Source organism: Chiloscyllium plagiosum, chromosome 17 (assembly GCF_004010195.1).
Source record: "Chiloscyllium plagiosum isolate BGI_BamShark_2017 chromosome 17, ASM401019v2, whole genome shotgun sequence".
Lineage (NCBI taxonomy): Eukaryota > Metazoa > Chordata > Chondrichthyes > Orectolobiformes > Hemiscylliidae > Chiloscyllium > Chiloscyllium plagiosum.
Window position 1 is genome coordinate 8,458,381 of NC_057726.1, and position 19,777 is coordinate 8,478,157.

General features: G+C 43.5%; 1 protein-coding gene across 1 annotated transcript in view; it reads left to right on the forward strand.

The window, feature by feature from the left end:
• The window catches only part of LOC122558714 (cadherin-8-like), a 309,702-nt gene that overhangs the window by 285,841 nt on the left and 4,084 nt on the right, over positions 1-19,777 (forward strand). Inside the window, exon 11 of the mRNA XM_043707506.1 lies at positions 14,668-14,919. Within this exon, the coding sequence (XP_043563441.1) occupies positions 14,668-14,919 (252 nt within the window). The remainder of the gene's footprint in view (positions 1-14,667; positions 14,920-19,777) is intronic.

Genomic DNA, 19,777 nt, shown 5'->3' on the forward strand with positions numbered 1-19,777 from the left:
CGATTCTCCTGTTCCCTGGATGCTGCCTGACCTGCTGCGCTTTTCCAGCAACACATTTTCAGCATAGATGGTGGTGTGACTAGCATCCAGTTCATGATAGCTTGACTGAGGTTTTGTGCACTGCTGCAGTCCCTTACTAAATAAACAAACTATTACAAATTACCATTCCAATCTCTAACTTCTCTCTGTGTTGTTAAGACTACACATTTGAATATTTGGGTAAACAAAACCAATTTGTGTTTCTGATACATGGCATCTCATCACCAGACAAATCGATTTGGTGTTTTAGGTCAATCTGTGATCTGCCATCCTGTATAACAAGTCTCCTTTTGGGAAGGGAATTTTTCCCTGATAAAGATGATATTAACAATAGTGCAACACTGTCAATACAGAGTTCCTGCTGATGTCTTTAGATTAGATTCCCTGCAGTATGGAAACAGGCCGTTTGGCCCAACAAGGCCACACCGACCCTACAAAGAGCAACCCACCCAGACCCAGTCCCCTACATTTACTCCTGACTAAGCCACCTAACACTATGGCCAATTTAGCATGGCCAATTCACCTAACCTGCACATCTTAGGATTGTGGGAGGAAACCGGAGCACACAGAGGAAACCCACATAGGCTGGGGAGAATGTATAAACTCCAAACAGACAGTTGCCAAGGTTGGAATCGAGTCCCTGGCACTGTTAGGCAACAGTACTAACCACTGAGCCACCGTGCTGCCCAAGGGTTGCACCCTCTTTGGAGAGGGTTTGTGAATTTACATCCTTCTGAATCATTTACAGAAATACAAGCGCACCTATTAGGGAATGTAACTTGTAGGAATGGAAAACTCATTTTATTTCCAATATCAATCCAACTAACTGCTCTCACCAAATTGTGCAATCCTCTTTTTCACACCAGAGACCCAACTAGAATTACAATTATACTATTCACTGCTTTAATAACTTTGAGTGAATGTTGGTGTTAGCATCCTTCATGTCGTTATGGTCTGTGCTACCTCCATAGTCTTCAGCCTGCATTAGGGTACCTGCATGGATCCCATGTCCCATGGGTTCTTGATGCATTGGCTGCAATGCACTCTTGAGGCTATACTATATTGCTAGACTAATCCTGCTCTGAGTCTGCCACCGCTGTATCTCATTTGCAAGAGTAAGTCTTTCTCACTCTCAATTCGTCCTCTAAATTCTTTATGTTCTATTGTACCTTGTATTTTGGCTCTTTAGCACTGTGTTTCTGTCCCCTGTTTGATTTTTATTTTGGTTACATGATAGTGTTAATGTTAGAGTAGCCTCATTAAATACATCATCATTAACACATTCCTTTCCTGTTTTGGTATATAAATATCCATTCTTGGTAAGCCAAGGCACATATAGTACAGAGTACAGAGAAGGTTTACCAGGATGTTGCCTGGTACATGGGATTTTAGCCATGAAGAAAGGTTGGATAGACTGGGTTTGTTTTCACTGGAGCCAGGAGGGGTGACCTGACAGAAGTTTATAAGATTATGAATGGCATGGATAGAGTGGAAATTATGAGGCTTTCCCCCAGGGTGGAGGGGTCAGTTACTTAGGGACACAGGCTCAAGGTGCGGAAATGGGATGGGGGTGGTGTGGAGTTTGAAAGAGATGTTCGAGGCACCTTTTCACACAAATGGTGATGAGTGCCTGGAAAAGGCTGCCAAAGAAGGTGGTGGAAGCAGACACAACAACAACATTCAAGAAATACCTGGACGAATACATGAATAGGAAGGGAATAGAGGGATACGGGTCCTGTAAATGAAGACAGTTTTAGTAAAGAGGAGCAAAATGTGACGGCACAGGATTGGAGGGCCGAAGGGCCTATTCCTGCACTGTATTGTCCTTTTTTTTGTTCGTTGTACATCTTTACTACCTTCTGGATGAGTGAAGTTCTGCTTCATGTTTCTTCTTATTTTTAATTTTAAAATGATTGCAATAGATGTTTTAACCTATCAGTACAGTAAACAATTTCCCTGTAATTGCTTAGTAATGCAAAAAATCAGTGTGATTAGCGAAATATCTCATTTTATCAGCCATATTTCAGTTCATAACAGGAATTAGCTTTGGCTCAGATAGCATCACTTTCAATGTAGAGTCAGCAGGCTGTGCGTTGGTGTGTCGTTCAAGAGCTGTAGACACATCACCCTGGAAGTGCAGTGTTGAGGGAAGGTTCAGAGAGCCAGAGTCATAGAGATGTACAGCACAAAAACAGACAGAAACGGTCCAACTCTCCATGCCGACCAGATATCCTAACCTAATCTAGTGACACTTACCAGCACCCAGCCCCGATTAAACGCTGTAATTGTACCAGCCTCCATCACTTCCCCTGGCAGCTCATTCCATACACGTACCACCCTCTGCGTGAAAAAGTTGCCCCTGAGGTCTCTATATCGTTTCCCTCTCAGCCTAAACCTATGCTCTCTAGTTCTGGACTCTCCCACCCCAGGAAAAAAAAACCTTGTCTATTTATCCTATCCATGCCCCTCATAATTTTATAAACCCAGTCACTCATCAGCCTCCAACGTTCCAGGGAAAACAGCCCTAGCCTATTCAGTAGCTGTAGCTCAAATCCTCCAACCCTCGCAACATCCTTGTAAATCTTTTCAGAACTCTTTCAAGTTTCACAACATCCTTCCGGTAGGAAGGAGACCAGAATTGCACACAATAGATTGATGTCTTTTTATTGAGATGTTATACGATCCCTTTCAAATAAAGCCTTTCCAAGGAGAAGATCTCACAGCTTTCTGCAAAAGAGTGGGTGAGGTCTCCCAACTAATATTGATACCTCATCCAAAATCAATTTAAAAAAGGCAGTCTGATTGTTGCAACTTTGCTTTTCATTGCATTATAGTCTTTTGGGAGTTTGTGAGGTCAGTTAGTTTATGTTGTAAATTGTTGTCCATGGCATGGGTTCAATTCCCACACTATCTGAGGTTACTGTGAAGGACTCTCCTTTTCAACCCCTCCCCTCACTTAAGGGAGTGTGAACCTCAAGTTAAACACCAGGATTCATCTGTCTCAGCTGAGACTAGATTAGAGTGGTGCTGGAAAAACACAACAGGTCAAGAGGAGCAGGAAAATTGACGTTTCGGGCAAAAGACCTTCATCAGCTGAGAGACCAGCCCTACGTAACTATGGAGACTTTGCCTTTGCCTTGTGCAAGTTATGTACTGTGTTTCTTTCTTTACTAAACATGGTTAAAAATTCATTCGTGGTATGTGACCATTGCGGACTATGCCAATATTGATTGCTTGTCCTTAGTGCCCTTGAGTTGGTGACAGTGAGCCATCCTTTCGAAACACTGCAGCCCATCAAGGATGTGAAAATATTCCATTGGATCGAACATATCCGCAGTTTTGAGAGACACAATGTAAAATTTATTGTTACAGGAAGAGTCTTTCTTTGGTGTCTGTAGTGCTTCTACCATTAACATAGGATAACAGATGGGCTGGAAGGAATGACACGGCATTGCACAAACAATGATAGGAATCAGATGTTATAACCTGCTAGGGCGGAACACAAGTGTTTTGTATATGTTCTGCCTAACCTTCAATTGTGTTTTCAGCCTTGTATTCCCTCCCACCATCTGTCGGTGCATTAAAGACACAGGTGCTGGTTGAATCATTCCTGTCTCTGCAAGTTCAATATCATCAAATAGCATTGCCTGGATAGATATTTTTAGCACTGTTCATAAAGTCACATGGCATTAGAAATTGCTTCTTACTATAAAGTGCTATTTCCGAAAAAAAAACTACCAATTACTGATTGCAATGGAAAATGCAATTTTGGTTTTGTAAAGTGCATTCAAACTTCTCAAAGTGACTGTGCCAAATGAACACTGCTGAACCAATACTGAACCCTGCACTTATAAAACAATTGAGGTATTTGCAAAAGTGGAAGAGTTCGTGCCTCCTTCGTACTCAATTACTACTCACTGCTTTGACCTTTTCAATTTCGCTTTCAATGTTCCTCCCTTCATCTCCTTGTTCTGGAGTCCGACTTTATACCTAGTTGGGCCCATTGAACATCGATCCACATTATCCTTCCTGGGATGAGATCTGCAGAGACCCAAAATAGCTGCTTGTCTGGGCACAGACAGTGGGTTAGGAGTTGTGCTGTCTCTGCTGTGGCATGTTTGGAAGTGGGAAGGGTATTTCATGAGGTAGGATGATGTCATTGCTTTCTTGGCTCTACGAGAATCAATTCCTGAAGAAGGGCTCATGCCCAAAACGTCGATTCTCCTGCTCCTTGGATGCTGCCTGACCTGCTGCGCTTTTCCAGCAACACATTTTCAGCTCTACGAGAATCAAGTCAGGGGAGGGATAGCCCATTCTTAATGAAGGGCTTATGCCCGAAACACCAATTCTCCTGCCCCTCGGATGCTGCCTGACCTGCTGTGCTTTTCCAGCACCACACCCTTAACTCTGATATCCAGCATCTGCAGTCCTCACTTTCTCCCAGGGTAGGGAAAGCCTCCCTGGTCCTGCTGTCAGTTAGTAGGCCCTTAAGTGGGCCATTTACCAAAGAATCCCAACAGTGCAGATACAAGCCATTCAGCCCTTCAGATCTGCTCCTCTGAGGGCATCGCAGCCAGACCCAACCGTTCCCACCCTCACCCCATAACCCTGCAGGGGGTTTTACCCCATGGCTAAACCACCTAGTCTGCACATTCCTGGAGACTATGGGATGATTTACCACAGGTGAAAGTGAGGACTGCAGATGCTGGATATCAGAGTTAAGGGTGTGGTGCTGTAAAAGCACAGCAGGTCAGGCAGCATCCGAGGGGCAGGAGAATTGATGTTTCAGGCAAACACCCTTCATCAGGAATGAGACTGGGAGCCTCAAGGGTGGAAGGATAAATGGGAGGGGGATTGGGCTGGGGGGAAGGTAACTGAGAGTGCAATAGGTGGATGGAGGTGGGGGTGAAGGTGATAGGTTGGAGAGGAGGGTGGAGCGGATAGGGGGAATGGAGATTGACAGGTAGGACACGTCATGAGGACAGTGCTGAGCTGGAAGGTTGGAACTGGGGTAAAGTGGGGGGAGGGGAAATGAGGAAACTGACGACGTTCACATTGATGCCATGGGGTTGAAGGGACCCAAGGCGGAAAATGAGACTTTCCTCTTTCAGGTGTTGGGTGGTTAGGGAGTGGGAATGGACGAGGTCCAAGACCTTCATGTCCTCGGCAGAGTGGGAGGGGAAGTTGAAATGTTGGGCCACAGGGCGGTGGGGTTGATTGGTGCGGGTGTCCCGGAGATATTCCCTAAAGCGCTCTGTGAGTAGACATCCAATCTCCCCAATGTAGAGGAGACTGCTTTGGGAGCAACGGATGAAATAAATGAGGTATGTGGAAGTGCAGGTGAAACTTTGATGGATGTGGAAGGCTCCTTTGGGACCTTGGACGGAGGGCACTGGTTTTGCAATTCCTGCGGTGGCAGGGAAAGGTACCAGGAAAGGAGGGTAGGTTGTTAGGGGCGTGGACTTGACCAGGTAGTCATGGAGGGAATTGGCAATTTACCATAGCCAATACACTGAACCCGCACTTCTTTGGATTATGGGAAGAAAGTGGAGCACCTGGCAGAAACCCACACAAACTTCCACGCGGACAGTCAGCCAAGGCTGGAATCGAACCAGGATCCCTGGTGCTGTGAGGCAGTGGTGCTTACCACTGAGCCAAACAGCACCAGGTGCCTCATTACATTACCACTGACATTAACTCAGAGCAAGTATGGCCTCGTTATGATTGACATGTGAAGCCCTCCACACTGTTTGTGGTCTGGGAAGATGGTATCTTATTCAAAGGCGTTTAGTACCTCAGCGAGGGAGTTGACATCTGGAATCAGTGATGGTTGACTGAGAGTCCACTCTTTACCCTTGCAGATGACCCTTCCCCCCAAACCCGGTGGGCCCCACTGCGATAACTCCTTCCACCACTGCTTATCTCAGGCCTGGGTTGGTGTTTCTCAATCTCTGTTAGGTGTCAGAGCAATTCAGAGCAATACCCGCTTGTAAAAGAAACAGGAACAACACGGCATAGATTTATGAATGAAGCTAGGGTGATGTAAGAAAAAAATACTTCCTTACACAGCGAGAAGTTAAAATATAGAATGCACTGCCTGCAACTGCAGGTTCAATTGAGGCATTGAAGAGGTTATTGGATGATGAGTTGAATAGAAATGGTGTGTAAGAGTTTGGGGAAAGGGAAAGAGACTGACATGAGGTAATAGAATCAGTGCAGGGATGGTGGGCTGAATGGCCTCTTTCTGCACCACAACAGTTCTGTGAACCACAATTTCTCCAAAGGCACTGCCAGTCAAAGTCAGTGCCAGCCTCTCATTGGCCCAAGCCAGTGGGGTCTGACTTTTACAGTTTGAGGGCATTCACCTCATGGAGAAGCTGACAGGCTCAGCTTTGGTGCCCCATTACCAAACTCCGGAAGGCGGCTTTCCTTTCTTGGCAGTCATTGGCCCATGGCCAGGCCTCTTGTCAATATTGACCATCCCTGCTAAGTGCCCTCAGTCTATCTGGGTAATACTTGCCTGCCTTAACTCTGTATCTTCACCTCCCTCCCCCTTCCCCAACTGACCTCACTGAATTAGCTTGAGGGCACATGCCCACTATATGCCTTCTTCCTCCAGTGCAGTGACCCACAGCAGTGAAACTACTGAGCTGCCAGTTGTGCAACTGGATTGACAATGCTGAGTCTGGGTGTTTTCCTTCACACACCTGACAGACCTGTAAAGTTGCCCAGTAACGGGGCAACCCAGCCCCACTAAATGAGGAAGTGGGATCCCCCACCACAGCCACACCCAACCCATCCCCGCTTTCAGTCCTGACCTGTGATAAATTCCAGCACATGTTTCAAGTGTGGGGGACTTGAACCTGGGCCTCCTGACCAGAGGTAGGGGCAGTACCACCACACCACTAGAGCCTCTAACACTAGGAATGCAGGCAAATGTGATTAGATGAGCTGGAGCTCCCATAATGAGGCAGGGAGCAATGGATTTCAAATCTGAAGTCATAAGCATTCAGATACTACTTGTGACTCAGAGTGAGAACCTCCTGAATTATAACACCAGACACATTTCTTTTCATACATCACTGTATTTGGACATTTTATGGCATGTGGGACTTGAACACACGACCTTCAGGCCCAGATTTGGGAACATCACCCCTGCACCATACAAGTACTGAAATCTATGTTATCTGATCTCTGCTCCCAAGTGGTACAGCTTTGTTCTCTATTATTTTTAATCAGCGTGTTCAGGCACTTTCAGAGCAGACAAGATTTGAAACTAGACTTTCTGTATTAGAGACTGAGACACTTCCGAAGGGAAAAAGCAGTTCAAAAAAGGGAGCACTTGGAAATGAATGTATTGATTGTACTGAAGCACTGTTCTGAGATTTCTAAACAAGTGTGTGTTCTTCACAAGTTTTTTTCTTCTGGGAAAGCACTCTGACAACTAAAGGACATATCAACAGAAAGAGCATCTCAATGATTCACAGATTCACTCCAGCTGTACTGAGCCTAAAAAGAGGGTAAATTAGGCTGTTCTCCAAGTGATAGGCTGTGTATTTAGTTTTTAATTCTCTTGTGGGGCGTCAATGTCAATGACAGGGCCAGCATTTATTGCTCCTCCCTGGTTACTCCTTGATGAGCTGCCTTCTTGAACTGCTGCAGTGCATGTGCTGTTGGTAAATTCAAAATGCGGTTATAATTTTGGTCAGCAACACTGAGGTACTACAATATATTTCTAAGTCAAGATGACGAGTGGTTCTAAGGGAGTGGTGTTCCTATGCTTTTTTCTGCCCTTTTCCTTCAAGATGGAAGTGATTGTGGGTTTGGAAAGTGCAGGGTGTGCTTTGTGTTCTTGTAGGACTATCCTTATGTCTGAGCCAGAAGAGCCAGGTTCAAATCTCACCTGTTCCAGAGGTATGTCATACATGAACCAGTTGATTAAAGATGTTCAAAAAGCTGTAAATGAGGAAGACAGATAGCACAATTGTGTTATCTTGATAGTAGAAGATTCAGTGATGATTTCATTAGCTATTAAGATAATTGCAGCAGTTGGTAGTGTGAAAGAAAACTATTTCTTCTGGTGAAGAAGAATCTCAAAAATAGTGCCAGGCCATTTAGGGGTGATGGTGAAAATTAATTCTTGTCTCTGTGTAAAGCAGTTGAGCCTGCAGGTCAACTGAATATTTCAGATTTGAGATTGGTAGATTTTGGTTCAAAAAGTGTTTTAGGGGTTACAGACCAAACCAGGTAGAATGTGCTTAGACAGAGATCTACCATGATCTAATTAAATGGCAGAATGGGCTGGAGGCTGAATGGTTTACTCTTGTTTTTGTATTCCAATTGCCAGTCAAGGTTAAATAATCTCTCAAGACTTTCAGTCTGGTTTAATATAGGAAGAATGGCCACATGGGAGAGATCTTAGAGACACAGTTCTGCAAAATTACAGTGAGAGAACAATCTCGTAACTGGGATGTTTCAATCTTTTAATTACTTCAATTAACCAATTATCATTGCCTTTGGGAGAGATTTCCTGATTTAAAAATTTAGTCACTGATTGTCAAAATAAAGTGAGAATGAAAAGCACAAAGAATTGGACTGTGGATATATGTATCACAGAGCAAGAGAGACAGCTTGTGAGAACAATTACACAGAGGGAGTAGGTGATGAGACACATGATACACGGGGGGGGGGGGGGGCAGAGTGAGAGAGCAACAAGTCTGCTGAAAACAGAGCTGAGATCAAGAAATGCTGAGAAAGAGAGAGTACGTCAAATATAAAGCAGAGTTTTGGTGCAGGTGCTGATTTTTATTTCGTGGGGAGCCTTTGAGTTCAAGACTACCTGGTTTGAAACTGATTTGAAAGATTTGTGTTCATCTAGTCCGATGCTTCAAAGCAGATTTGAAGGAGTTCTGTACTGCCTGATGTGATCTTACACCATGACAGATATGATTTTAAAAAAAGATTTGTAAAATTATTCACATTGTGATAGAGAACATTGTATTCACTCTAGTTGAAGAATTATTATTGATGGATTCTGGAATACTCTCACAGATCTTTTTTGCATCCCCAACTTCCTTTCCTTTCCTTCAAAGACAATCCTTAAAGCCCATCCTTTCCCCTTAAGAAATTGGTCACCTCCTTGTGTGACTCTGTGTCATATTTAGTTTACAATGCTCCTGTGAAGTTCTATGGTATGTTTCAGTACATGAAAGGTGCTACATAAATAGAAGTTGTTGTTGAAACAGAGATTGGTGCAGATGGTTGTTGAATTATTGACCGATGGATTGATTTTGATACAGACAGTTTTATCTTTTAACAAATAAATTGAGCATTGGAAAAAGAATCAATTCAGGCCTGGCGTGTGAGGCAGTGGGTTATAGTCTTGTATGCGCTGGTAAAATGCTAGCATGGGTACATTAGGGGAGTGGCCACCTTTTGTGTAGTATGCCTTCTAGTGCAAATGTGGATTTAAGGGCTGTTGGTAATGTTGTGGTTGGGCTTTAATACTTTGCTTAGGACTGAAAAGCATGTGCAAATGATTAATGAGAGTAAGATCGGGATAGAAGGGTCTGTGACAAGAGAATGATATTTGCATTGTACTCAAAGAACAAGCTTTTGTTCTTCTTTGTTCTTCTTCTGATTGGTATGAATTTAGCTGACTGTTTTACTGGATACAATGGTGCATTGGCATTCTAATAGTACAGAGAACACAGAGAGTGACAAGCAAAGGTACATGGACTGAATGGCCTCTTGTGCTATAGCCATTCTATGAGTTGACAAGTGTTATTGCTGGATATCATCGTTATATCTGCATATCTTCAGTATACAGCTGATAGCTTACTCCATGTGAATGGATAGTGTTGCCAAGGGATAGGATGCAAATCAGATATGAAAGATTTGATAGATGTTAATCAGAGGTAGTCAGGAGAGGGAGAATCCCTGATGTTGATGAGCTGGCTGCCTTTTATCCTAGGAAGATATAAAACAATGGAAAATGAGTGGGAAATGGAATGGTTGGCCATCTTTAGAAAATTCTAAAGATAAGGAAACTAACCAGAGACAAGGCAAGGGATGACTTAGGTCACTGCAGGTAAATGATGAGGTGGGCTTTTGGAGATATTGGCATTAAGATGAATGATGGCAACATGTGCAGGCACCCCAGAGAGAAGCGTGAATTTGGGGATGAGCAAGCTGATGATTGGGCAGGATAAGTGGGTCAAAGATCTGTTGAAAGTCAATGAGAAAGAAAATGAGGCACAGTGTAAAATGGGCTGTTGACTCACTATCACCTGTTACATGCTATTGTCAAAGACCAATTTCACCTGCTATTAATTTTTATATAGGCCAGCAGTGAATGTTTCAAATCGCTGCAATAACCAACACTATCAGTAAAGGATACACATTGGGCAAAATCCTAAGGCGATAGAGATGAGCAGAAAAGGTGATGAGTTATCAAACATTTAAGACAGGAACAAAAGCTAAGGAAGCTCTCTTTGCATGTAAGGAGACTTCAAGGTTGTGGAATAAAAGCTTTCAATTAAATTAGTGATGCTGGATCCAGAAAAACCCATTGTGGTTAAACAGTTCAAATCCTGAGGGAAACAAGTGAAAAAAATTTGAATGTATAGGAAGAATGAAAGGAAGTAGGAGACACATTTTTTCATCCAAAGGCTAATAGAGTTGTGAAAAAAAATTATCAGGAATGTGTAATGAAGCAGACGGTATAAATGGGTCAAGAGATAATTAGATGTAATCCAGAGTGGGAAGCGAGTGAGAGATAAAGTCAGGATATAGAATAGGCCAAAATGAATTTTCAACAAAGAATATGGTTGTTGGAGGTGTAAGTCATCTAGGCAATCAGAACAGAATCAGATGATAACAAATCAAAAGCTCGCTTGGAAACGACAATCAGACATAATTGTCTGAACATGTCTTAGACTCCATGTTCCAGGGTTGGAACACTGGGCTTGCAAGACAAGGGTTGTGAGTTCAAGTCTCACTGTGTACTTTTCTCATTAGTCGGGGGGAATGGGTCTGGGTGGGTTACTCTTCGGAGGGTCAGTGTGGACTTGTTGGGCTGAAGGGCCTGTTTCCACACTGTAAATAATCTCTAATCTCAGAATGCACAAGTAAGGTTATTGATTGGTTATTGTCCATTTTTGAGGTGAATTTCATCTCAAAGTTATTTGTTGTATGAGGTAATGGTTCTGTAAGAGTTCACATTTGAGCGAAGCAGAGCTCCTCTGGATCACATAATGTGAATCATTTAGGATTTGGCAGAGCCCCTATGCAGGAGATATGGATCTTCCCCATGTCTTCTCAACCACTATTAGTCACACTTAATGTGCCCAAGAGTTAGTGTATCTTGTTCAGATATTTTTAATTCAACCTGTTCAGACATGTGGAACAGAATTGGAGCTGGTGGGATTTGAGGTAGGATTACCTTCTGGCTCGGAGGTAAAGATATTACCGCCATGCCACAAGAGCCCTTTATGTAATCTGTGTGTAGTTCCTGAGATGCTATGACCTACATCTTGTTATCAAAGACAAGAAGGTCTTCTGCTGAGACTTGGGGTCCATCCTCCACCACAAACCACTGAACAACCTCTTTGGGTAGCAGAGGGAAGGGAATTGGTGCCAGCCCCAACTGCCAGTGCCTGGTACCTGAGCATTACGTGATATAATAACATCCTTTACTGAGAGTTCCAGTTCCCTTACCTCAGGTGCGAATGAGCAATTATATTAAAGCATATGCAAAACTCCAGAGCAGGAGTGGGTAGCTCTTCAACATTCTCATCAGAAAAGCACCTGGTACCTTCTGAACCACCCAGCACAGTGTTAATCCCTGGATGCTTCCTCCTGCTTAGTACATTTTCCAATTAGACCTCCGCAGGTGTAAATCTTGCAACGGAGAGATTCTGTGCGACTTGTTCCACATGCTTGAGTTTGAATCAAGTCAAAATCAAGCTCGTTGGCCCTGCACTTCAATTTAAAATATTTTACTCTGAGGAAAGCTACAGGTTTGAGAAAATTATTTTACGGGTGATTGAGATCTGCTTCAAGGGCACTTTTAAAAGTTGGAAATCTCCCTGGAGGAGTTTGTCGCTCCTGTTAAGGTAGGGGCCATCCAATCGCCTTCAAGATACTCAACTATTCACCAGTGCTGGCAGCCTGACAACAAACAAATGAGATTTTCTGTTGAAAACCAGACGGAAGAATTGTTTTATTGGGTGACTTCATTGTTAATCTGGTCACCCTCTAATCAGTTTTAGTGATAAAGGAACCAAATGCTTGACAGAAGGGAATATGACGTGGATTGTCAAATGAGATGCTTTGCAACTGAAGTTTCCTATTTAATGGGATTCAGTACAACAATAGGAAAACGTTTGTCACAAGAGTTTCTTTTTCATTATTTCCCTAATTTTCATCCTTTGTATTTCAAAGATAGTACTTAACATCATCCTCAGTTGATCAAGTCCTAAACCTTGGAATTTCTTACTTAAACTTCCCCATCTTTCCATAGAATCGTAGAACCACCACAATGTGGAAGTAGGCCTTTTGGCCCATCAAGTCCACTCTGACCCGCTGAAGGGCATCCCACCTAGACCTACCCTCCACACTTACCATGACTAATCGACCTAGCCTACACATGATACACAATTTAGCATAGCCAATCCAGCTAACCTGCACATCTTTGGCCTGTCGGAGGAAACAGGAACAAACCCAGGCAGACATGGGGGAGAATGTGCAAACTTCACATGGACTTTCACCCGAGGGTGGACTCGAACCTGGGTCACTGGAGCTGTGAAGAGCAATGCTAATCACTGAGCCACCCTATATCCCTTTAAGATGTAGCTTAGAACATATTTCTTGTGGGCACAAGTCCCACTCCAGTCTCTGAAGGATAAGACATCAATGCTGACATGTGTATTATCAAATATTCTGACTTTCTGATGAGTCGCTAAAATGAGACCCCATCTGCCCTCTCAGAAGATGTAGAAGATCCATTGACCCAATTTGAAGAAGGGGGCATAATCTTAGATTAAAGAGTCCATAAGATCTGATAAATATGACTGGAAGGAGGTCATTCAGCACTTTAAGCCTGCTCTACCATCCAAAAGGACCATGGCTGATCTGACACTCCTCACGTCCGTTCCTTTTCCCCAAAGCTCTCGATTCCCCGAATGATTGAGTCTCTATGTCAGCCTCAAATTTATACAAGCACTCTGCCCCCACTGTTTAGATTCCCTACATTCAGCCCAACTAGTCCACACCGACCCTCCGAAGAGTAACCCACCCAGATCCATTTCCCTTTGACTAATGCATCTAACACTATGGGCAATTTAGCATGGCCAATTCACCCTAACCTGTACATCTTTAGACTGTGGGAGGAATCTGGAGCATCTGGAGGAAACCCACTGAGACACAGGGAGAATGTGCAAACCCCACATAAACAGTTGCCTGAGGCTAGAATTGAATCTGGGTCCCTGGCGCTGTTGGGCAGCAGTACTAACCACTGAGCCACCGTACCATTAATTAACCCCTCTCTCTGGCAGGGAGTTCCAAAGATTCACAAACCTCTGAGAGAAGAAATTTCTTCTCATCTGAGTTTTAAGTTGGTGCCTGTTTATTCTGCGACTATGTCTCTTAAGGTTGCATATTTCAGACAAAGATGAGAAGGAATTTCTTCCCTCAGAGGGTAGCGAAGCTGGAATTCTTACTTCGGCAGGCTGTCAGGAAGAATTTTCAAGAGACATGGTCTCAGAATTATCAGGCGCCAACTTGAAACTGAGATGAGAAGGAATTCTTCCCTCAGAGGAGTCTATTGGAACTCCTTGCCATTAATTAATGGTATGGTGGCTCAGTGGTTAGCACTGCTGCCCAACAACTATACAAGACAGACAGATTTTTAATCCATTATGGAATAAAGTGTTATTGTTGAAAAGATAGGAACATGGGGTTGAGGATTTATCAGATCAGCCATGATCTCATTGAATGGCAGGGTAAAGTCTATGAGCTGAATGGCCTATAGACTGAGGACTTAGCCCCAGCATCCCATTCAATATCTATCCCTGAATCCCAATCACTAAAACAGATAATCTGTTCATTATCACTTTGCTGTTTAATTTGGCTGCTGCATTTTTCACTTTCCACCGGTGACCACGCTTCACTTTGATTGGTTGCAAGCTGCTTTGGGACATCCTGTGACTCTTAAAGGAGTTACATAAATGCAAGCTTTTATTTCTTTAATTGTCCTGACAGCTTCGTTCGTAGCTCATTATTAAATTCTGCCTGAACTTTCTATGTTGCTGAATTCACAGCATGATGCAAATACAATATGTGGCTAAATAGTTTTGATTGCTTTCTGTAGAAACCAGTTAGAGACAAAAAAACAAACCTGCAGATGCTGGAATCCAAGGTAGACAAGCAGGAGGCTGGAAGAACACAGCAAGCCAGGTCCTGAAGAAGGATTACACCTGAAACGTCGACTTCTTCACCTCCTGATGCTGCCTGGCTCACTGTGTTCTTCCAGCCTCCTGTTTGTCTTCCATAGAAACTGGACAATGAATGAGGAACTGTTACAGCAACAATGGAAACTTTAATTTTCACTTTCATTTCCCCCTGCAGATAACTCAGTCAGTATCCTGGCAAGACACAGCGGATTCAGCAGGCAGAAACAAGACATCTACTTCCTGCCCATCATAATCTCGGACAGTGGGAACCCACCCATGAGCAGCACCAATACACTCACCATCCGGGTCTGTGGCTGTAGCACTGATGGGACTGTACAGTCCTGCAACGTGGAAGCTTTTGTTCTTCCCATTGGGTTAAGCATGGGAGCTTTAATAGCTATTTTAGCCTGCATTATCCTCTTGTTGGGTAGGTGTGAATATGCAGCATGCCAATGTATATGTTCATTTCAGTTTTATGGTAGCATTAGAACCATCAGCTATAGTTCAAAGATAGTATCCTCACCTGTGAGTTTAGAAATCATACACCAATTCAGACTGCTATGGATGTCTGAGGGAATGCTGCACTTTTGGGGGCATTATTTTCAAATGCAACATTAAATGAGGTTATCTCAGGTTGATATGAAAGAAAGGGAGGAGAGTTTACCTCTAGGTCACGGCCAATATTTTCTCTCAACCATTTATCATTTGGACAACTCACTGGCGTGTTCCCTGTTGGCTATCTGTGAGCATTTGAGTCTGCAAACTGGGCTGCTGGATTTCTATTATACAGCAGTCTAATCTTCAAGATAACTTCATTGACTGGAAAGGGTTTTGGAAGATCATGAACATAGAACATAGAACAGCACAGCGCAGGAATGGGCCCTTTGGCCCACAATGTTGTGCCAAACATGACACCAGGTTAAACCAATCCCTTCAACCCACCCTTGGTCCACATCCTTCCATTCCTTGCATATTCATGTGCTTATCTAAAAGCCTCTTAAACCTCTCCCCCCCACCCCCACCCCAACGTATTTATCTCCACCACCACCCCCATGGCAGCATGTTCCACACTCCTACCACTCTCTGTGGGAAAAACCTGCCCCTCACATCTCCTTTGAACTTTCCCCCTCTCACCTTAAACGCATGCCTCCTTGTTTTAGACATTTGAACTCTGGGAAGAAAATTCTGACTGTCAACCCTATCTGTGCATCTCCTAATGTTCTAAATTTTGTCAAGTCTCCCCTCGGTCTCTGCTACTCCAGAGTGCTATTCTTCAATGGGATATGATCAGGACATCACGGAGAAGACCAGCAGTTGTTGGTCCTGAGCTCAGAGCCTTGCTCGGTCATTTCAGAGGGTCGTTAAGAATCAGTCACATCACTGTGAGTCTGGAGTCACAAGTAGGTCAGACCACATAAGGGCAGAAGATTTACTTCCCCAAAGGGATGCTACATAACATTTTATAACAATTAATGACAGCTTCATGATCACCATCACTAAGAATAGCTTTCAATTCCAAAATTATTCATTGAATTTAAATTTCACAGTTGCCATGGTAGCCGACCCAGTACATCATTAACCTGAGCCTTTGGAATACTAGCACAGTGTCATTACCACTTCACCACTATCTCCCCAAGTTTCTGGCAGGAGTTAAATATATGCAAATCATTCCTTCATAAATATGAGTTATTTCCTTTTTATCAACCTTTTTATGACATACCTGCACGGTAAGTAGGATTTGGATGCAAGCCTTTTGGTCCAGAGACATGGTACAACCATTGCAGAACAAAAATCTACAATTAAATTTAATGCTCCTGCTCTCACAATGGGCACTGTTATTTAATGACAATTAGAGTCACCTTCTCCATGACTTTTCTACAATCATCACCTCCCCCACCGCCCTGTTAACTTATGTGTCATTTGTGATATAAGCCAAATTGTTACTCATCAGCATATCAAACAATTAACTGCTGCTTTGCTGATCAAGGCCAGAACTTATATTTCTCTCACGGCAGGAATGACAAGCTTCAGTGTGCAGTTTCACTGTACAGATGTATTTCTCATTGTGCGGAGAGTTCACTGGCTTGAATATGGCTAGCCTGAAACACCTGTTATGTCAGTATTGGGACATGTATCATGCACCATCCCTGGATAGGCCCTATCCCACTGGCAGTACGGACCCAGCAGAAGTGATGGCATAGTTTTATATAGTCATAAGGGAGTTGCCTGGGAGTCCTCAGCATTGACTCTGGACCGTGAAATCGTAGAGTCCTAGAGTCCTACAGCACAGAGACAGGCCCTTTGGCCCAAACTAGTCCATGCTGACTAAAACATCTCTCAGCACTAACCCCATTTCCCTACACTATGGATAGGCCCTTATCCTTCTAATCCTTTCCTATCCATGTATTTTTCCAAATGCCTTTTAAATGTTGTTAATGTACACACCTCAATCATTTCTGCTTGCAGCTCATTCCATATGCATACCACTCTCTGTGTAAAAAGGTTTACCCTCAAGTTCCCTTTTATACTTTCCCCTCCAACCTTAAACTGATCCCCTCTAGTGCTCGATTCCCCAACCCTGAGAAAAACACTGAGTACATTCACTCTATCCATGCCTCTCATGGCAAGTGTCATAGCAACAGCTCAATTATTGGCAAGGAAACCTCCGACTGATTACCACATACTATCCATCCTTGGCTGTTGAATCAGTAATCCTCCATTCAAAAAACACTTGAAGGAAGCACAAAAGATGGCAAGGGTGCAGAATGTACTCTGGGTGAGGGATTTCCATGTCGAACATGCAAGACTCAGCAATACTGCTGATTGGGTCCTAAAGGACATCACTTCCAGACTGGGTCTGAGGCAGGTGGTGAGGGAACCAACAAGAGGGAAAAAGGTTGGATAGGCCCTGTCCCACTGGCAGTATAGACCCAGCAGAGGTGATGGCACAGGTTTATATAGTCAGAAAGGAGTTGCGCTGGGACTCCTCAACATTGACTCTGGACACCATGAGGTCAAAGAGTCATAGAGTCCTACAGCACAGGGACAGGCCCTTTGGTCCAAACTGGTCCATGAGCTTGTTCAAATTCAAATGGTAGAGATCTGCTGCATCAACATATAATCGAGTCGAAAAAAACTTTCAAGGAATGCTAAGTACTAAGTTATATGTCAGCTTTGGAAAGATAATCACCATGGTAATAATCTATTTTGAGGATAAAAATTTCCACAATTACTCAACTTCAGATGTAACACTGGATACAGAGTGCCCACATTTGGCCTTGTGAAAGAAATCAAACCTAACTTCGTCTTCTGCTGGCAACTAGGCTGAATCACTTTCCAGTTGAGATTCAATAGGAACCTTGGATAATGTTTTGTGTCTCTTGCTATCCCAGGAACACTCAACTGAGTTGTTCTCATTAATACACAATAACAGGTTATAGTCCAACAGGTTTGTTTGGAAATACTAGCTTTTGGAGTGCTCTGAAAGCTAGTGCTTCCCAGTTAACCTGTTGGACTATAACCTGGTATGTTATTTTTAACTTTGTCCACCCCAACACCAGTTCCTCCAAATCATGGTCCTCATTAATGGCAGTGCCCTTGAGATCTGCTGGCACTGGCTGTGAACCACATTGGAACTTCTTGATGTCTTCCAGCTTCATATCGGGAAGTGACTTTATGTATTATCTCTTTATGGAATCCCTTCTTGTCTCTGTTCCTCTTACTCTACCTCTCAGTACTTGAGCCGATTTGCAAAGGATGGGGAGGTAATGTTAAATAAGGGACTATTAGCTGTGGCTTATTCAGTTGTACATCTGCGTCAGGATTTCTTTTGGATGAGATGATTACCCGAGGTCTCCATCTGACTGCTTGACGAGATGTAAGACATCTCATGGCACTAGGTCAGGGGAGCTATCCCCAGAGTATAGGCTAATATTTGTCCCTCAGTCTTCGGGTCACTGAGCATGGAAACAGACCATTCGGTCCAACTAGACCATGATGACCATGTTCCCAAACTAGTCCCATTTGCCTGCATTTGGCCCATATTCCTCCAAACCTTTCCTATTCATGTACTTAGCCAAATGTTTATGAAATATTGTCACTAGGCCAGCATCCATCACTTCCACTTTGTGAACCACTCTGTGTGAAAAGGTTGCCCCTTATGTCCATTTTAAACCTTTCTCCACTTACCTTAAAAATATGCCAGTTCTAAGGAAGGATCACTCGCTTGAAACATTAACTCTGCTGCCAGACCTCTGAGCTTTTCCAGCAACTTCTGTTTTTGCATCTCTTAAAAATATGCCCCTAGTTTTGAACTTCCCCACCCGAGGGAAAGACACAATCAAAAACAGATAGGCTGCCAGATCATCATGACAGCGCTGTTTCTAGGGTTTGCTGTATGCAAACTGGTTGCCTCATTGCCAGCATTACATTGCAGTAATTGACCAAGAATCCGCCAACAGCACCTTCCAAACCCACGAGCTCTACCATCTAGAAGGACAAGGGTGGCAGATGGATGGACACACCACCACCTGTCAGTCAAAATCCTGGAACTACCCCTATTAAAGCACTGTGGCTCTATCAACAGCCCATGGGCTACAGAGGTTCAAGAAGGCAGTCCATCACCACCTTCTCAAGGGGCAACTGCAAAGGCTGGCAGGGGCTCAGTGTTCAATACTGCTGCCTCACAGCACCAGGGACCTGGGTTCAATTCCAGCCTCAGGAAACTGTCTGTGTGAAGTTTGCACATTCTCCCGGTGTCTGTGTGGGTTTCCTCTGAGTGTTGTAGTTTTCTCCAACAGTCCAAAGATGTGCAGGTTAGATGGATTGGCCGTGCTAAACATTGTGGGGTTATGGGAGTAGGGTTGGGTTTGAGTCTGGGATTGACTCTTCGGATGGTCAGTGCAGACTCAAGGCTGAATGACCTCTTTCTGGACTGTTGGGATTTTATGATTCTAACTGGGAAATAAATGCTGGCCTAGCCAGTGATACCCACATCCGTTGAAGAATATTTCAAATAATATAAAACTTCGAGATCTCCAATGGTTGTGAAAATGCATTTGTTTTATTGTGATGTAAGGTGTAATACTTCTGCCTGTTGTAGAATTTGAACATTAAAGTAAACAATGCAGCTGCGGTTGTTTAGCAATAATAATTAATTCAACACATTGTTCAATGCAGTTCTGCAGTCTGACAACAAAACATTCTTCAGCAGAGTTGGTATGTGTGATAAGCAATTCCGATTCTTAACCATTCAAACCTGGGCCTTGTGAGTTACAAGGCAGAGT